This window comes from Scomber japonicus, chromosome 13 (genome assembly GCF_027409825.1).
Source record: "Scomber japonicus isolate fScoJap1 chromosome 13, fScoJap1.pri, whole genome shotgun sequence".
NCBI lineage: Eukaryota > Metazoa > Chordata > Actinopteri > Scombriformes > Scombridae > Scomber > Scomber japonicus.
The window spans coordinates 2,454,498-2,471,235 of NC_070590.1; the positions used below are offsets into that span (position 1 = coordinate 2,454,498).

Here is a 16,738-nt window from a genome sequence, read left to right on the forward strand (position 1 = left end):
GAAGGAAGGAGTGTAGGTAGAAAGGAAGGAAGGAAGGAAGGAAAGGAGTAAGGAAGGAAGGAAGGAAAGAAGGAAAGGAGTAAGGAGGGAGGGGGAATGAAGGAAGTGAGGAAGGAAGGACGGAAGGAAAGGAATAAGAAGGGAGGGAGGAAAAGAGGAAGGAAGTAAGGAGAGGAGTAAGGAAGGAAGGAAAGAAGGGAAGTGAGGAAGGAAGGAAAGGAGTAAGGAGGGAGGGAGGAAAAGAGGAAGGAAGTAAGGAGAATGAAGGAAGGAAGGAGAGGAGTAAGGAGGGAGGGAGGAATGAAGGAAAGGAGTAAGGAGGGAGGGAGGAAAAGAGGAAGGAAGAAAGGAGAGAAGGAAGGAAGGGGAGGAGTAAGGAGGGAGGGAGGAATGAAGGAAGGACAGGAGTAAGGAAGGAAGGAAGTGAGGGAGGAAGGAAGGAAGGAAGGAAAGTAGTAAGGGAGTGAGGAAAAGACGAAGGAAGTGAGGAAGGAGGAGGGAGCAAAGAAAGAGAGAAGGAGGCGAAGAGTGAAAGAAAAATTGAAGAAAGACAGAGGAAGGAAGGAAGGAAGGAAAGAAAGAAGGGATGATTAAGGAAGGAAAGGAGGAAGGAAGGAAAGATGGAGGAGTTGAGCTGTGTAGTCTGGTATGAAGGAAAGGCCGTTTTATTTATATTTACAACTCAATGTGTTTTACATAAAAAAACCTTTACCGGTTTTAAGGTTTACCACGGTATGAAAAAGTCACGCTTTCAAAACCACTAAAATGTTCCGTCACACCGTTCCTGCGGTATGATACAGTCTGTGGGTACGAGTGGGGTTTCTTTAATGAGACGTCTGGTCAGAGAGAGAGTGGAGGTCTCTCAGGTCATGTGCAGCTGCAGCGTGAAGTACAACCCCTCCCGTACTCCTCCAACCCCTCCCGTACTCCGGTTGCTGTTACAAGCAGGTAGCTCTGCAGGCTGTATGTTGGCTGATTATCATTTAAATTAGTAAAAGTTTGAGCAGTTAAAGCTTGTTGTTATTGTAGTGTAAAATTTAGGGGATAGTTACTAATAATGACAATGTTGTATCTGTTAAAAGGGTACTTGACTGTTGACCATCGTATGCTAAAGGTGATCATATCTGAAGGCATTATGTTACATGAAGTATATGTGATTCTGCAACTACTAAGTGAATAAGTACTTTATGATTGAATAAGTATGAAAACCACAATATATGTGTTTAAAGATAATCTGCATCATTATCATTATTATTATTATTATAATCATTATAACCACTATTATTGAAAACGAATGCAGTTGAAACAAGGTAACAGGTCAGATTGAACTTGACATGACCTGTGGCAGATCTGCTGAGCCAGCAGCAGCTGTGTAGGAAAAAAAACAAAACTTAAGGCCTTATAAGTCTGATGCACCTGCAGTGAGGGCATCTCAAGATTTGGTGCCAAGGGGTAAGATCATGTTTTGGAAGAAAGCTGATTGGTTAAACGTACACCAAACATGGCGAGGGGTTGTAACTTTTGGCAAGGGTCAGCCCTATTGACAGTATAAAAAAGACTCCCCAAGAGTCTTATCTCTTTGTGTCACTGGTGCATGGACATAGTCTGTGTATTGTGATTCCGGGTTTTGCTGTCGACAATAAAATTCTAACTGCATTCAGCTGGACGACTCCTGATGATCTTTGATTTGATTTAATTTTGAACTTCAATATTTTGAACAACGAGAAACTTATCGAATATTGTCACAACATTATAAATATGAAAGGTTGTTTTACATATTCTAACTAACTGTGTGTATATTTCTTGTTTCCTCTCTTCAGGTTAACGGTCGTTCTGTGTAAAGAACTCTCTCTACTTTCCAAGAAGTTCACTTCCTGTCTAACAACAGCAGGGGTAAGACTTTTCTTGGTATTATCTTTTAATTTTAAAACATTCAAGTAAAGAAATTCTTCTGTTTGTTTTATTAATTTCTACTTCAAATGTCAAACTAATCATTGCAGAACTCTGAATATCTTCCTCTATCATTTATAATCTGAGTTCAACATTTTGTTTTACAGTCAAAGGAGAAAGGAGAAGTCCTCAACCCGCTGATAACTGGAGTCTTCTTAGAGGTTTGTGTCTCATTATTATCATTATTATATTTATTATCACCACAGCACTCCACTTCACATTATTATTTCTATGGAAAGAAGAAAGGGAGGAAAGAGAGAGGAAGGAAATAAAGAGAGAAGGAGGAAGAAGGGAGGAAACAAAGGAGGAAGGAAGGTAGGATGGAGGGAGGGAGGAAAGAAGGAAGGGAGTAAGGAAGTAATGAAGGAAGGAAAGAAGGAGGAAGAAGGAAGGAAGGAGGGAGGGAGAAGGAAGGAAATGAGGGAGGAAGGAAGGATGGAAGAAGGGGAGGAGGGAGGAAGAAGGAAGGAGGAAGGGGGAAAGAAAGGAGGAAGGAACGAAAGGAGGGGAGGGTGTCAGTGATAAAGATAAAAAACATAGAATGATTATTTTTATTTGCATGTGTAATAGTTTTTGACATGAAAAGGTTCAGCACAACAGTTTTTTGAACAAGTTTTTGTCATTTCCAGTAAATTAGTATTTAATATTAATATGCCCAGGAAAGAAGGAAGGACGGAAGGAAGGTAGGAGGGAGGGAGGGAGGGAGGGAAGAAAGGAAGGAAAGAAGGAAGGAAGGAGAGAGGGAGGAAAGAAGGACAAAGGAAAAGAAGGAAGGGGGAAGGAGGGAAGAAAAGAGGATGGAGGAAGGAAAGAAGGAAAGGAGGAAGGAAAGAAGGAAGGGAGGTAGGAGGAAGGAAGGAGGGAGAAAGGAAAAGAGGAAGGAAGGAAAGAAGAAGGAGAGGGAAGGTAGGGGGGGAGGAAAGAAAGAGAGAAGGAGGAAGGAAGGAAGGAAGGAAGGAAGGAAGGAGGGAAGAAAAGGGGATGGAGGAAGGAAAGGAGGAAATAGAGAGGAAGGAAAGAAAGAGAGAAGGAGGGAGGAAGATGGAAGGAAATGAGCTAGGAAGGACAGACGGAAGGAAGGAAGGAAAGAAGGAACAGTCAAACCAGAGGGGTTCAATTTGACGACAGGAGGTTTAAAACACTGTGTGATGAATGGTCTTCCCTCCCTCCTTTCCTTCCCTTCCTCCCTCCCTCCCTTCCCTCCCTTCCTCCCTCCCTTCCCTCCCTTCCTCCCTCCCTCCCTCCTTCCCTCCTTTCCTTCCCTCCTTCCTTCCTTCCCTCTCTCAGGCATCCAACAGTGCTTCCTACATCCAGGATGCTTTCCAGCTGCTGATGCCGATCCTGGAGATTTCTCACATCCAGAGGAGAGAAGAAGAATCCACTCAGCATTGAGAGGAAGTAGCAGCTGGTGATGATGATGTCACTTCCTTTAAAAACAGCTCAGGACTAAATCAATTCGGAGGATATCAACTGTCTAAACTTTTTTTTTTGTCTCAAACAGTGTTAACTTAGTTTATGGACTCGTTGAATTAAAGGAGCATTCACACATTTCTGATAAGAAGAGAGACAAACATGATATTCCTCCTTCTTTATTCTAACTTGTACACTACTTCCTGCCTCAAAGAGCAAAGGACATAAAAGACATAAAGGACATAAAGGACAAAAAGGACAGAAAGGACAGAAAGGATGGAGAGACAGAAAGGATAGAAAGGATGGAGAGACATAAAGGACAGAAAGGATGGAGAGACATAAAGGACAGAAAGGATGGAGAGACAGAAAGGACAGAAAGGATGGAGAGACAGAAAGGACATAAAGGATAGAAAGGATGGAGAGACAGAAAGAATGGAGAGACATAAAGGACAGAAAGGATGGAGAGACATAAAGGACAGAAAGGATGGAGAGACATAAAGGATAGAAAGGACAGAAAGGATGGAGAGACATAAAGGATAGAAAGGACAGAAAGGATGGAGAGGATGGAGAGACATAAAGGATAGAAAGGATGGAGAGACAGAAAGGACAGAAAGGATGGAGAGACAGAAAGGACAGAAAGGACGGTAAGGATGGAGAGACAGAAAGGACAGAAAGAATGGAGAGACAGAAAGGATGGAAAGACAGAAAGGATGGAGAGACAGAAAGGAAATAAAGGACAGAAAGGATGGAGAGACAGAAAGGACAGAAAGGATGGAGAGACATAAAGGACAGAAAGGATGGAGAGACAGAAAGGACAGAAAGGATGGAGAGACATAAAGGACAGAAAGGATGGAGAGACATAAAGGATAGAAAGGATGGAGAGACAGAAAGGACAGAAAGGACGGTAAGGATGGAGAGACAGAAAGGAAATAAGGGACAGAAAGGACAGAAAGGATGGAGAGACATAAAGGACAGAAAGGATGGAGAGACATAAAGGAAATAAAGGACAGAAAGAATGGAGAGACATAAAGGACAGAAAGGATAGAAAGGATGGAGAGACAGAAAGGACAGAAAGGATGGAGAGACAGAAAGGACAGAAAGGACAGGAAGGATGGAGAGATAGTAAAAATAAACGTATGTCCTGTAAAATAAATAGGAACATTTATCCATCATGTATTTTCATCTTTACTGAGAAGTTTTATATGCATCTTTTTTTTAAACAGCAAACTGACCCTGTCTGTTTTGACTGTTCCTTCCTTCTTCCCTCCCTTCCTTCCTTCTGTCCTTCCTTCCTTCCTTCCTTCCTTCCTTCCTTCCTTCCTTCCATCTGTCCTTCTTTCCTCCCTCCTTTCTCTCTCCTTCCTTCTATCTCTTTCCTCCCCATTACCTTCCTTCTTTCCTCTGTCCTTCCTTCCTCGTTTCCTTTCTCTCTCCCTCCCTCCCTCCTACCTTCCTTCCTCCCTCCTCCCTTCCTTCTTTCCTCTCTCCCCCCCCTCCTTCCTTCCTTTCCTCCCTCCCTCCTTCTCTCTTTCCTTCCTTCCCTCCCTCCTTCCTTTTGTCCCTCCCTCCTTCTCTCCTTCTTTCCTCCCTCCTTTCCTTCCTTCCTTCCCTCTCTCCCTCCCTCCCTCCCTCCCTCCTACCTTCCTTCCTCCCTCCTTTCCTCCCTCCTTTCCTCCCTCCTTCCTCCCTTACTCCCTTCCTTCCTTGACTCGAGGACAACAGGAGCGTTAAAAAGTTTAAAAAAAAAAGGGATCCAGCATCTTTGTGACATAACTGGAAAAACTCACCACTCTCTTTCTTCCCTCTTTCACGTCCAGTTGAAGAAATGAACAAACATACAGACTGTAAATTAGAAGAATGAGGGATTGTCTTCCTTTTAAGCCGTTTATCTTTAATTAAACTCATTGTTTCTCTTTTCTTTATTTGTGATATTGACCTGTGGACAGCTGTGTGTTGTGTTGTGGGCGATATGCTGATATATATAAATACTGTTCTGTGCATCAGGTGTTTGAAATGGTTTTAAAATAATAAATGTGCTTTCTTAAAGGACCAATCTGTGTTTTTGTGTCTAAGTAAAGTTTTTAGTCGTCTAATTTTTGCATCAATCTCCTTCCTCCCTTCCTTCCTCCCTTCTTTCCTTCCTTCCTTCCTTCTTTCCTTTATCTGTCCTCCCTTCCTTCCTCCCTTCCTTCCTTCTTTCCTTTATCTGTCCTCCCTTCCTTCCTCCCTTCTTTCCTTCCTTCCTTCCTTCCTTCTTTCCTTCCTTCCTTCCTTCTTTCCTTCTTTCCTTCCTTCCTCCCTCCTACCTTCCTTCCTTCCTCCTTCCTTCTTTCCTCCCTCCTGCCTTCCTTCCTTCCTTCCTTCCCTCCTTCCTTCCTTCCTTCCTCTGTCCTTCTTTCCTTCCTTCCTTCATTCTTTCCTCTGTCTTTCCTTCCTTCCTTCTTTCTTTCCTTCCTTCCTTCCTTCTTTCCTTTATCTGTCCTCCCTTCCTTCCTTCCTTCCTTCCTTCTTCCTTCTTTCCTCTTTCTTTCCTTCCTTCCTTCCTTCCTTCCTTCTTTCCTCTGTCCTTCTTTCCTTCCTTTCTTCCTTCCTTCTTATTTTCCTTTCTCCCAGCCTACCTCCCTTCCTTCTTTCCTCCCTGTCTTCCTTCCTTGTTTCCTTTCTTCCTTCCTACCTTCCATCTTTCCTTCCACCTTTCTTTCCTTCTTTCCTAAGACCTAAGTCCAGCTGTTTTTCATGGATACTGACATGATTTGTGTGTGCTCCAAAATAAGCCCACGTCATGATGTCTTCCTCTTTTCCTTTCTCCCTCCCTCTCTCCCTCCTTTCCTTCTTCCATCCCCCTTTCTTCCTTCCTTCTGTCCTTCCTTCCTCCCTCCTTCCTTCCTTCTTTCCTCCGTCCTTCCTTCCTTCCTTCCTTCCTTCCTTCCTTCCTCTCTCCTTTACTTTCTTCTTCCTTCCTTCCTTCCTTCCTTCCTTCCTTGAACCTATCCTTCAATGCTGAATCATCATCAGATCATCATTTGAACTAATGAGTTGATAAATGGGATTTCAGTGTCTGATCTTTTTGTGTGTATGTGTTGGTTTTCCCAGACTCAGGTTTAAATATCCCCAAATTAAAGTCAGAGACAGCACTTTAACCTCATATTCATTCTTTTATTTCATATGTAGTTTGTTGCAGAGCAAAGTCAACACAGCAACAATGTGCCTCCTTTCATATACACATGAATACTGTATGACTTGTTTATACACTATGCCAAACATTTGGGGGTAAATCAATTCTCATGTTTGAGTCTCACAGTGGAAAAAGCAGAAATCCGTTAAAGAAAGTATAATCATTAGTATCATCGTATACACTAGAGCCAGCAGATAAAACCAGGTAGACCACATCCCCCTTTTCCAGCTGAAGAACCAGTGAATTCGAAACACTTTCGTTGACATGTGCACTGAAATTATAACTCCACAACACTCTCTTGTCATCTGTGATGCAGAAGAGAGCACTCAGAAGACGAGAGTTGGTTAAACACCCTTTATTACGCTGTTTGCAAAGAGCGGAGATCACTCATTCAAAGAATACATCTATTCAACCCAAAGCTCAGAGAGATCTCAGTGTTGGTAAGCTTCTGTGTCTCATTCACTCTCTTGTCTTCCCCCTCCCCCCCCCCCCCCCCCGTCCATCTTTTGTTACCTTATTTGGATACTTGTTTACTACTTTTTGGTCTCCTTAGTCCGTTGCAGCTGTCTACTGTCTTGCACCTTTGACAGTTTCCTCCCCACTCATTATTTCTGATTCATTCTATCTATCGCTTGACCGCATCATCCCTCTGCTATGTGTGATAGTTGTCTTCTCTCCATTACACCCATACTATTATATTAAAACCCGTGTATATTAAATGTGAGTTTCTATATGAACTTCAACAACGTCTGTGTATGTGTCTCTCTGTGTGTGTGTTTCTGAGTGTGTCTCTGTGTGTGTGTATGTGTGTCTCTGTGTGTGTTATAGACTCAATATCCTTCAATAACCACAATCAAACACCTATAACTTTACAACCCCTTTGCCTACAATCAAAATATTGGTCTCTAATGAAATATGACACCATATTATTATTATTATTATTGTTATTATTATTATTATTATTATTATTATTATATATAACCATATTTGTTTTTGTTTGGCCATATCCATCTATCCATCTGACTGACTGACTAACTATCTATCTATCTATCTATAAGTCATATGTCAAGTCGAAGAAGAACCAACCGCGTACCAAAATGCCGAGTGTGTAATGATATATGGTTCAACTCTTTTACGCACCGGGCGCACGCCGGTTACGCTTGGAGTTTGTTTATGGACAGACAAACTGATAGCTTAGTGTCATACACCGTTGGAAACCTCAGACTATTGGCTAAAAGGTTATCAACTTCATTTCACCGAATACTTCCATTGGCTGGAACAGCTGTCAATCAAAACCACGTTGTCGTTGGTCACATGTCCTGATTGGCTTTGGAGGCACGTGCTGCCACATCCTAAGCACCGATTGGCTGGTGTGTGGTGTCGTCAGAAGCAGGAGAGGCTCACGGTCGTAAACATCTAGTCACGTGTACTCTGAGCTGGACGTGCAGGTCAGGAAATCACGTAAACGGACCGTATATGATTTGTTATTTGTGTTATTACGTTACGTGTTGGACTAAATACATGTTGACATATTGAGGAAAGCATTTCGGTTTTATGGAAACGGATTTCATATTTCATCAGAATGGATACTTGGCGAGCTGTACAGAAAGTCCTGAGTCATAAGATGATCGTTGTGGATAAAGGGAAGACTTTGAAGGTATGTAGCATTATAGCTTTTCTCACTTAGCTGAGTGGCTAGCCGAGCTAATCGCTAATACTATTACGGCTGTGAGCAACTATATAATTCGTGAGTGGTCTTGAATGAATCAGGAGAATCTAAGCTTTCTAACAATGTACGGCATGAATATATATGTTTAAGGGTTGGTGTTTAAAACATTCAGAAGAACTTGTGGCTGCCTCCCAACTTCCGGTCCGTCCCGTAGGCGGAACAGCGTGCGTTAAGAGCTTAATGCACATTAACCCTGAAACACCAATGAGTCATATTTTAATACAGGAGTTATGAGATGAGACACATGTAGTACACAGATAAACCACCAGGGGGCGTTTTATTTCAACGCTGTCAATCAGTGAGAAAAAGTTAAAGTTAGAAAAACATTAGTTACTGGATTGATGCAATGTTGAATTACTAAATATTCAGTAGGTTATCCCCTTTTCTTCCTCCCTTCTGTCCTTCCTTCCTCCCTCCCTCCCTCCCTTTTTCCTCCCCTCTGTCCTTCCTCCCTCCCTCCTTCCTTCCTTCCTTAAATATTAAAGTTAAATATTTAGCATTTTATTTTATGGTAATTTCCTGTTTAAAATGTGTTTATCAGATTAGAAACAGCAGGTATAGAAACTCATTTATCTGTTCATCTGTTCATCTGATCGACGTATTAGTGAATCAGGACCTTTGTGTACGACTATTTGTATTACTTTTAGTTAATGGTAATGGTGATAATACAAATTAAAGTCAGAGACAAGCACTTTAACTTCATATTCATTCTTTTATTTCATATGTAGTTTGTTGCAGAGCAAAGTCAACACAGCAACAATGTGCATCCTTTCATATACACATGAATACTGTATGACTTGTTTATACACTATGCCAAACATTTGGGGGTAAATCAATTCTCATGTTTGAGTCTCACAGTGGAAAAAGCAGAAATCCGCTAAAGAAAGTAAGATCATTAGTATTATCGTATACACTAGAGCCAGCATGTAAAACAAGGTAGACCACATCCCCCTTTTCCAGCTGAAGAACCAGTGAATTAGAAACACTTTCGTTGCCATTTCCAATGTAATTTTGACTCCACATCACTCTCTTGTCATTGTGATAGAGAAAAACATGCCTGTATGCGTTAGTATAGCTATCATGTAGATTGAATGAGAAGTAGTAGGCTCCTCTGACTGGGGCTGTGAAGAGACCTGCAACAGAGGAGAAAATGAGTGAAGCTTTTTCCTGCTGTTGAACTACCTCTTCTCTGAGTTCAGTACGCTGTTGCTTCTCAATACTTTGGTCAGGCTGCTGTAAGTGGGTTTGTCTAATCTGAAGGAATAGTTGTTCAGTGCTCTTGCTTTGTTAACATCACATTACTCAGAGACTGTATAGTCTGTAAAAGTTGAGAGCTCTCAGTTACACATTCAGTGAGTCAGTTTGCACCCATAAGGTTTATAGAAAGTGATATAACAGAGAGATATAAGTGAGCACCTTAAAACAGAGCAAAAGCCTCTCAAAGCCTTTGCAGAACAAATCATTCTCTTGTGTTTTCTCTGTAACTCTGTAAATGTCTGTGCAAAGGTTTTGAAAAGGTTTCACAAAACTGCATAAACGACAAACTCACTTCATCATGAGAACCTGATCAGTCACCACATGAAATGTAATTACATAACACAAAATCACACACATGACTCAATGCTGGCAAAGAACCAACGGCCTGGCTCAAACCCTCTGAGAGGACACAGAGAAACTCCATTAAAAGTGTTATGATGTACTGTAAAAGGTCAAATAGGTGAAATCTTAAAAGGGCCAATTCAAAGAGAAATGTCTCCTCCTCAGAAAGTGTGCAGCTGGAGCCATAGTGGAGAAAAAAAGTCATTACAAAAGATGGAGTGAAAGCTGTAACAATGAATACATATTAAAATGAGTTCATTACATTATACTAGTTCATTTGTGTGTGTAGCAGAAAGAGGTGAGTACCTGTAGTTGGATTGTAGACCTGACCAAAGTTGGTGATGACTTTACTGAACTTAAGTGTGATGTCAGTATCGAAGGGTCCAATTGGTCCGTTGTCAGTGAGACCAAGTGAGAACGCCACCTTTGGTTGGTCTGTGTGGATGTGAGAAGATTCACATAGAGGAAAAAAATAGCTCCACTTATAAACAGTTGATGAACAAATTGTATTGTGGCTTCATAGAAACTGATGTTACTCTGATCCTGTTGCATTATGACTGTTTGAACGGAGCATGGAGCTTGTGTGAGACGGCAGTACAAGCAGGCTGATTACTGGATGAAGTTACTCTTTAATAATGATGTAAACAGTTTACCTGCATTCTGTCTCTTGAGCTCCTCCACCTCGTTTTCACTGATTTTCAATCTGGCCATCATATCTGTAAACACATTCAACATTTTTATTTTAAAGGAGATAATCTACATAACTGTGTAGCTAATAAACTAGCAGCTGTGTATTTTGCAGCTTACTGCTGTTCTTAAAGACCATTCAGACATTTTCTTCTAAACACATTAAGTAGGTCATAAATGTATTTCTAAAAAAGGTGTAAAAAGCATTTCAACCATTTAGATTTGAATTGTGGAGCTAGGCTTCACAAACTGTGTTTCAACATTTCTGTGTTCAGGATTTAGTGATTAGCATAAACCCGCCCCTGCTGCTGTAGAGGTATAAATACATTCAGAAACATAAATTAATTTTATATTATTTTATTAAATATAAATATCTATCTGTATTCTTGTATTCACTGGCTGTCAGTCTGGTCTGTATGGCTGGAATAAAAGCAGTAAATTACTCCTAAAAGTAATGTCTATGTGAACATTGCATGAATGTGTTGATCACTGTGTGAATGAACCTGTATTCTCCTGCTCCAGGTTCCTCAGCTCCACTCTGTGTTCGATGACCATGTCTCTCAGCTCCTTCAGCTCAGTCCAGATGTCAGGGCTGATGTTGGTCTGATCACTGGTTGATTTGACACCCAGGATCTCAGACTGAATCTCCGTCTGAGTGATGTCATTCCCTGTCAGCCCTCCACTTTCACCCTGAGCCCCCGTCCAGTACAGACAGAGCAGCAACACCAGAAAAGCTGCAGCACGCCTCATTGTGAAATATCACCTCTTTAGACAGGAGGATGCAGTCTGACACCACTCGGTCAGTTCCCGTCTTTATATCCACGTAAAACAGGTCACTGAACTGCTGTATGAGAATTAAACAGCTGTCTTTGATAACGAATGCAAAAATAGCACCAAAGATCCTTCAACACTAAAAGCAAACAACAAGTTAGAATCTTTCAAACCCATTGGCTGTGAAAGTTTGTAGAGTAAAGAGATGATAAGAGCAAAGTCAGTCATTAATACATGTTTGTCAGGTCCAGTTTGTACATTTGCAAATATAAATGTGTATCAGCTGAAGAAAAATGTAAAACATGATTGATTTTAGTTCATACTGTGGGTGGCATTAGGAAAAGTCCAGCTAAAAAGACGTGTATATGTTGTTTTTAGAGCTCTTAAATGGAAAAATGGGGCACATTTGAACCCTGAACAGTATGTGAGGGTTAACAGGTTCTTTATGAAATGTGCAAACTGTATTGATATTTCAAGTGATAATATTCTCATCATATGCTTTGTAGGGCCTTGTTCATCTAACCAGACAAAACACACAAGCTATTTGGATTTCATGAGTGCTTATATCTTTTTAACAGAGCAATGTTGCAACTGTGTAAAATGAACTGCACCATAGCTGCTCTCACAGAGAGAAAACCAGAACACCATCACATTTTAAAGTCCACCTCGGCAGAGGAACCAAACCTTTACCGAGTAACGTAGTACTCATTTAAAAACTGTTTACACCTTCTACTTCAAAGCTGGGTTGGACAGAAATGGGTTTTATGTAGTGGTGGGCATAGATTCATTGTTTTAATCTAGTTTAATCTCAATGTAATCTTGGAATTAATCTAGATTAATCTAGATTAAAATGGCTCATTTGAATTCTGCCGAAGGCATTCGGGGTATGTGTGCTACCCAAATAATGACTGAAAGTAAGTCTTTGAGAACGGGTTTCTGAAGCCAGGTGGTGCATTAGACCAGGGGCTCATCTCCTGTTCCCACAATGCATCACAAACTGCTTGAGAAGCTGTTCTATGATAACTGGTGATGAAAATAAATCATGCTCAATAAGATGTACTTGTGTTTACTAACTGTTTATTCAGTTAAACATGAATTTTGAACTGTAGGCCTCCATAAGAGGTTGTGATGAACTGTTTACAGTCAGTCGCTTTGTGTCAATCAGTCCAAGCTCTATTTCTCCTTTCTTCCACCAGTCACTCAGGCAGACCAGCACCAGTCACTCAGGCAGACCGGCACCAGTCACTCAGGTAGACCGGCACCAGTCACTCAGGCAGACCAGCACCAGTCACTCAGGCAGACCAGCACCAGTCACTCAGGCAGACCAGCACCAGTCACTCAGGCAGACCAGCACCAGTCACTCAGGCAGACCAGCACCAGTCACTCAGGCAGACCGGCACCGGTTACTCAGGCAGACCGGCACCGGTCACTCAGGCAGACCGGCACCAGTCACTCAGGCAGACCGGCACCAGTCACTCAGGCAGACCGGCACCAGTCACTCAAGCAGACCAGCATCAGTCACTCAGGCAGACCGGCTTGTTCACATTTCCTGGTGACAAACTAGCTCCCCGCGCTACTACTACATCCGCGCTAAAATATTGTAACGAACTGGGCATGTCACTGTTTTGTGTTTTATAAATTTGAGAGTTTAAGCCAGATTCTGTTCTGTTCAGTTAAGGTGCTGGTTTTTCCGAGTGTCTGTGAACGCGTCTTGAGAGTGAGCCTTGCAGCTAGCATGTAGGTGTGTTTGATGTTGTTAGCCTCGGCAGCACGTGTGTGGCTACTGAGCTACTGATGTTAGGTTTTAGTTGTTTTGGCGTTGGCTACGGCCCACAGTAACCTGAGTAACAGTCAAGAATAAAAAGCTAAACCGGCTAACGTCTCGGCGTGTGGTTATTGAGGGACGTTACAATATCAAGGTGAAAGTCATCATAGCTTACGTAGTATAGACCCAGCTCCCAACCCAACTTTGAGAGTAGATTAACGGCGATATTTTTTTAATCGCCCGATAAGAGTCTCACGATAACGCCGATAACGACCCACCACTAGTTTTATGACATCATTGACCAATAATTGGTAATTTGATGTTATTGACTTAAAATGTGTCTCATGACGTCATTGATTGCTTCAAGTAACCAGTGATGTCAGGTGAGATGTGACGTCAGTGTCGTTGAGGATAGCAGAGAGTCCATTTAAAGATGCTGTGACACCACTGACAGTTCCTCACTCCATCTGAGTCGTGGATAATGTGACCTCATCCACTAAACATATCATATACTTTAACATTACTTTCATAGGAATTTCTAATTTTGTTTTATATGTTATTTACCATATACTTCCTATTTACTCATATTATCATTATTTCTAAGCCACACATTCCTCTATTCAGTCTAGTGTGTAAAGCATCAAGGAGCACAGCTGGTGGTCTTCTGACTCCTTTATAGAGGTGTATATTATGTAAGAGGCTATAGACAACTATGGCTAAACAATTTGAGAGGAACGTATTTTTCCCTAATATATATGTTATATTTTGATATTTAATGACATAGTTTGTAGCCCATAATATAATGAGATGTCTGTTCATGTAGGATCACTGTATATTTATCCATCCGTCCACATGTGACATCATGTGTCACATATTTCCCTGATATTACACACAGTTATGATGTAATGTCACATCATCAGTGACATAATAACGCCAGTGATGTCATAATCACAGTTTGTAATTTCATCAAATATGTGACGTCATGCACCACATACTGAAATTACACATGGATCCTCAACGGGACCAGGTGGATAGCCCTCATATGGATTGTACTTGGATTTTGAGCGTGGGTTAACATAGGTTAATATAGAGCAGGGGTGTCAAACATGCGGCCCGTGGGCCAGAACCGGCCCACCAAGAGGTCCAATCTGGCCCGGTTCCCTTCTTCCTCATTTCCTTCCTTCCGTCTGTCCTTCCTACCTTTCTTCCTTTATTCCTTCCTTCCAGTCTTCTTTTCCTTCCTTCCTTCCATCTGTCTTTCCTTCCTTCCGATCTTCCCTTCCTCCCTTCCTTCCTTCTTGTCTACTCTTCCTTCCATCTTTTCTTCCTCCCTTTCTTCCTTCCATCTTTCCTTCTTGTATTCTCTTCCTTCTCCTCCTTCTTTTCCTTCCGTCCTTCCTTCCTTTTAATGATTCGGCCCACATGAGATCAAATTGGGCAGTATGTGGCCCTTGAATGAAAATGAGTTTGACACCTCTGATCTCTGGTGATCATGGATGCAGAGTAGCAGTCACATGTATGCTATGTGGAGGAATGAAGTGATGTTGCTATGTAGGATTCTGATTAGCTAACGTGGGCCTGAGTTGCTCTTGACAACATATATACACAGATTAGTGTAAACGGTGTGTAACCCTAACCCTAACCCTAACTGGTGTCCACGCAGTTTTTTTTGTAAATGGAGAGGATGAAATGTCCAGTTATGAAAATAGCCGGGCACGTCTAAACGTAGTCTTAGTGTTATTGACCAGTTTTTGCTTTTTAGATTCTGAATTTCTGCCCTAGTGATTTTGGACTTCTTGGTTTCTGACTTTTGGACTGAATTAAACGGCTTGAGAACTTTTCATCCCCGTGTCCCGTCTCCGCATCTGAGTCCACTTGGTCTGTGGCTGATATCTGTATGAGAATTAAACAGCTGTCTTTGATAACGGATGCAAAAATAACACCACAGATCCTTCAACACTAAAAGCAATGTCATCATTGTCGTCGGTCACATGTCCTCATTGGCTTTGGAGGCATGTACTGCCTCATCCTAAGCACTGATTGGCTGGTGTGTGGTGTTGTCAGAAGCAGGAGAGGCTCATGGTCGTAAACATCTAGTCACGTGTACTCTGAGATGGACGTGCAGGTCAGGAAATGACAGAAAGGGACTGTATATGGTTTGTTCCGTGTGTGTTGCATTACGTGTTGGACTGAATCCATGGACATATTGAGGAGAGTATTTCATTACTTATTGACCAGTTTTTGCTTTTTAGATTCTGAATTTCTGCCCTAGTGATTTTGGACTTTCTGGTTTCTGACTCTTGGACTGATCTAAACGGCTTGAGAACTTTTCATCCCCGTGTCCCGTCTCTGCATCTGAGTCCACTTGGTCTGTGGCTGATAGCTGTATGAGAATTAAACAGCTGTCTTTGATAACGGATGCAAAAATAACACCAAAGATCCTTCATCACTAAAACCAAACAACAAGTTAGAATCTTTCAAACCCATTGGTCATGAAAGTTTGTAGAGTAAAGAGACGATAAGAGCAAAGTCAGTCTTTTAGTTTTCATGTGTTTGTTTTTCCAGACTCTGCTGCTCTGTTTAATCTCTTAATACACGCCTCTATTTTTTATGTTGTTAGCCTAAATGACATGCCCACATAGTTAGAGACTCAGAGATGTGTCTGGTATCAGTGGAAAGGAAACACTCTCAGTATCTGTGTGATTCTGTGACTTACTGACAAAGAGTGGCAGAGGTTACAATGATGGGGTTGTGTCCTCGCCCATAGGTTTGCCTTTACAATGACATGTGTACAGACATTCAGGGACCTCTCAGCAGGATATAGACACAATGAGGCCACAGCCACAGGTCTTGGCTTCATGCAGTCCAAATTTGGAGTCAAAAGACCAAAAGATGGGCGGAGTTTAGTTCAGTGGGTAGAGCACCAGCCACATGTGTGGGGGCTACAGTCCTTGTTGCAGGCGACCCCGGTTTGAATCCTGCACAGAGCGGTTCTATCCTGCGTGTCATTGCCCCCCTCTCTGCCTCCTGTTTCCTGTCTATCTCTACTTACCTGTATAATAAAGGCAAAAAGCCCCAAAAATATACTATTGACCAAAAGATCAATTTTTCAGAGTTATGTTTCAACAGGTATGTCCATGCGTTAGGTCCTTAGGTCCTTTTTGGAGACTCCAAATGGACACTTGGTTACCATGGTTACCAAAGCTGTATAACCACAATCAAACACCTATAACTTCACAACCCCTTTGCCTACAATCAAAATATTGGTCTCTAATGAAAAGCTGACACCATATTATTATTATTGTTATTATTATTATTATATATTATATATAACCTTTTTTTTGTTTGGCCATATCTATCCATCCATCCATCTACCTATCTACCTATCTATCTATCTATCTATCTATTTATTTTGGTATAAGTCATATGTCAATTCGAAGAAAAACCAACCGCGTACCAAAATGCAGAGTGCGTAATGATATATGGTTCAACTCTCATTCCTTGCTTCCAATCCTCTTTTCCTTCCTTCCTTCCATCTGTCCTTCCTTCCTTCCGATCTTCCCTTCCGCCCTTCCTTCCTTCCTTCCTTCTTGTGTACTCTTCCTTCCATCTTTTCTTCCTCCCTTTCTTCCTTCCATCTTTCCTTCTTGTA

At 41.6% G+C, this 16,738-nt stretch overlaps 1 protein-coding gene across 1 annotated transcript in view; it reads left to right on the forward strand.

The window, feature by feature from the left end:
• fam114a2 (family with sequence similarity 114 member A2) overlaps positions 1-3,852 on the forward strand; it is an 18,256-nt gene extending 14,404 nt beyond the window's left edge. Inside the window, exon 12 of the mRNA XM_053331215.1 lies at positions 3,238-3,852. Within this exon, the coding sequence (XP_053187190.1) occupies positions 3,238-3,342 (105 nt within the window). The 3' untranslated portion in view covers positions 3,343-3,852. The remainder of the gene's footprint in view (positions 1-3,237) is intronic.
• The last annotated feature ends 12,886 nt before the right edge of the window (positions 3,853-16,738 follow it).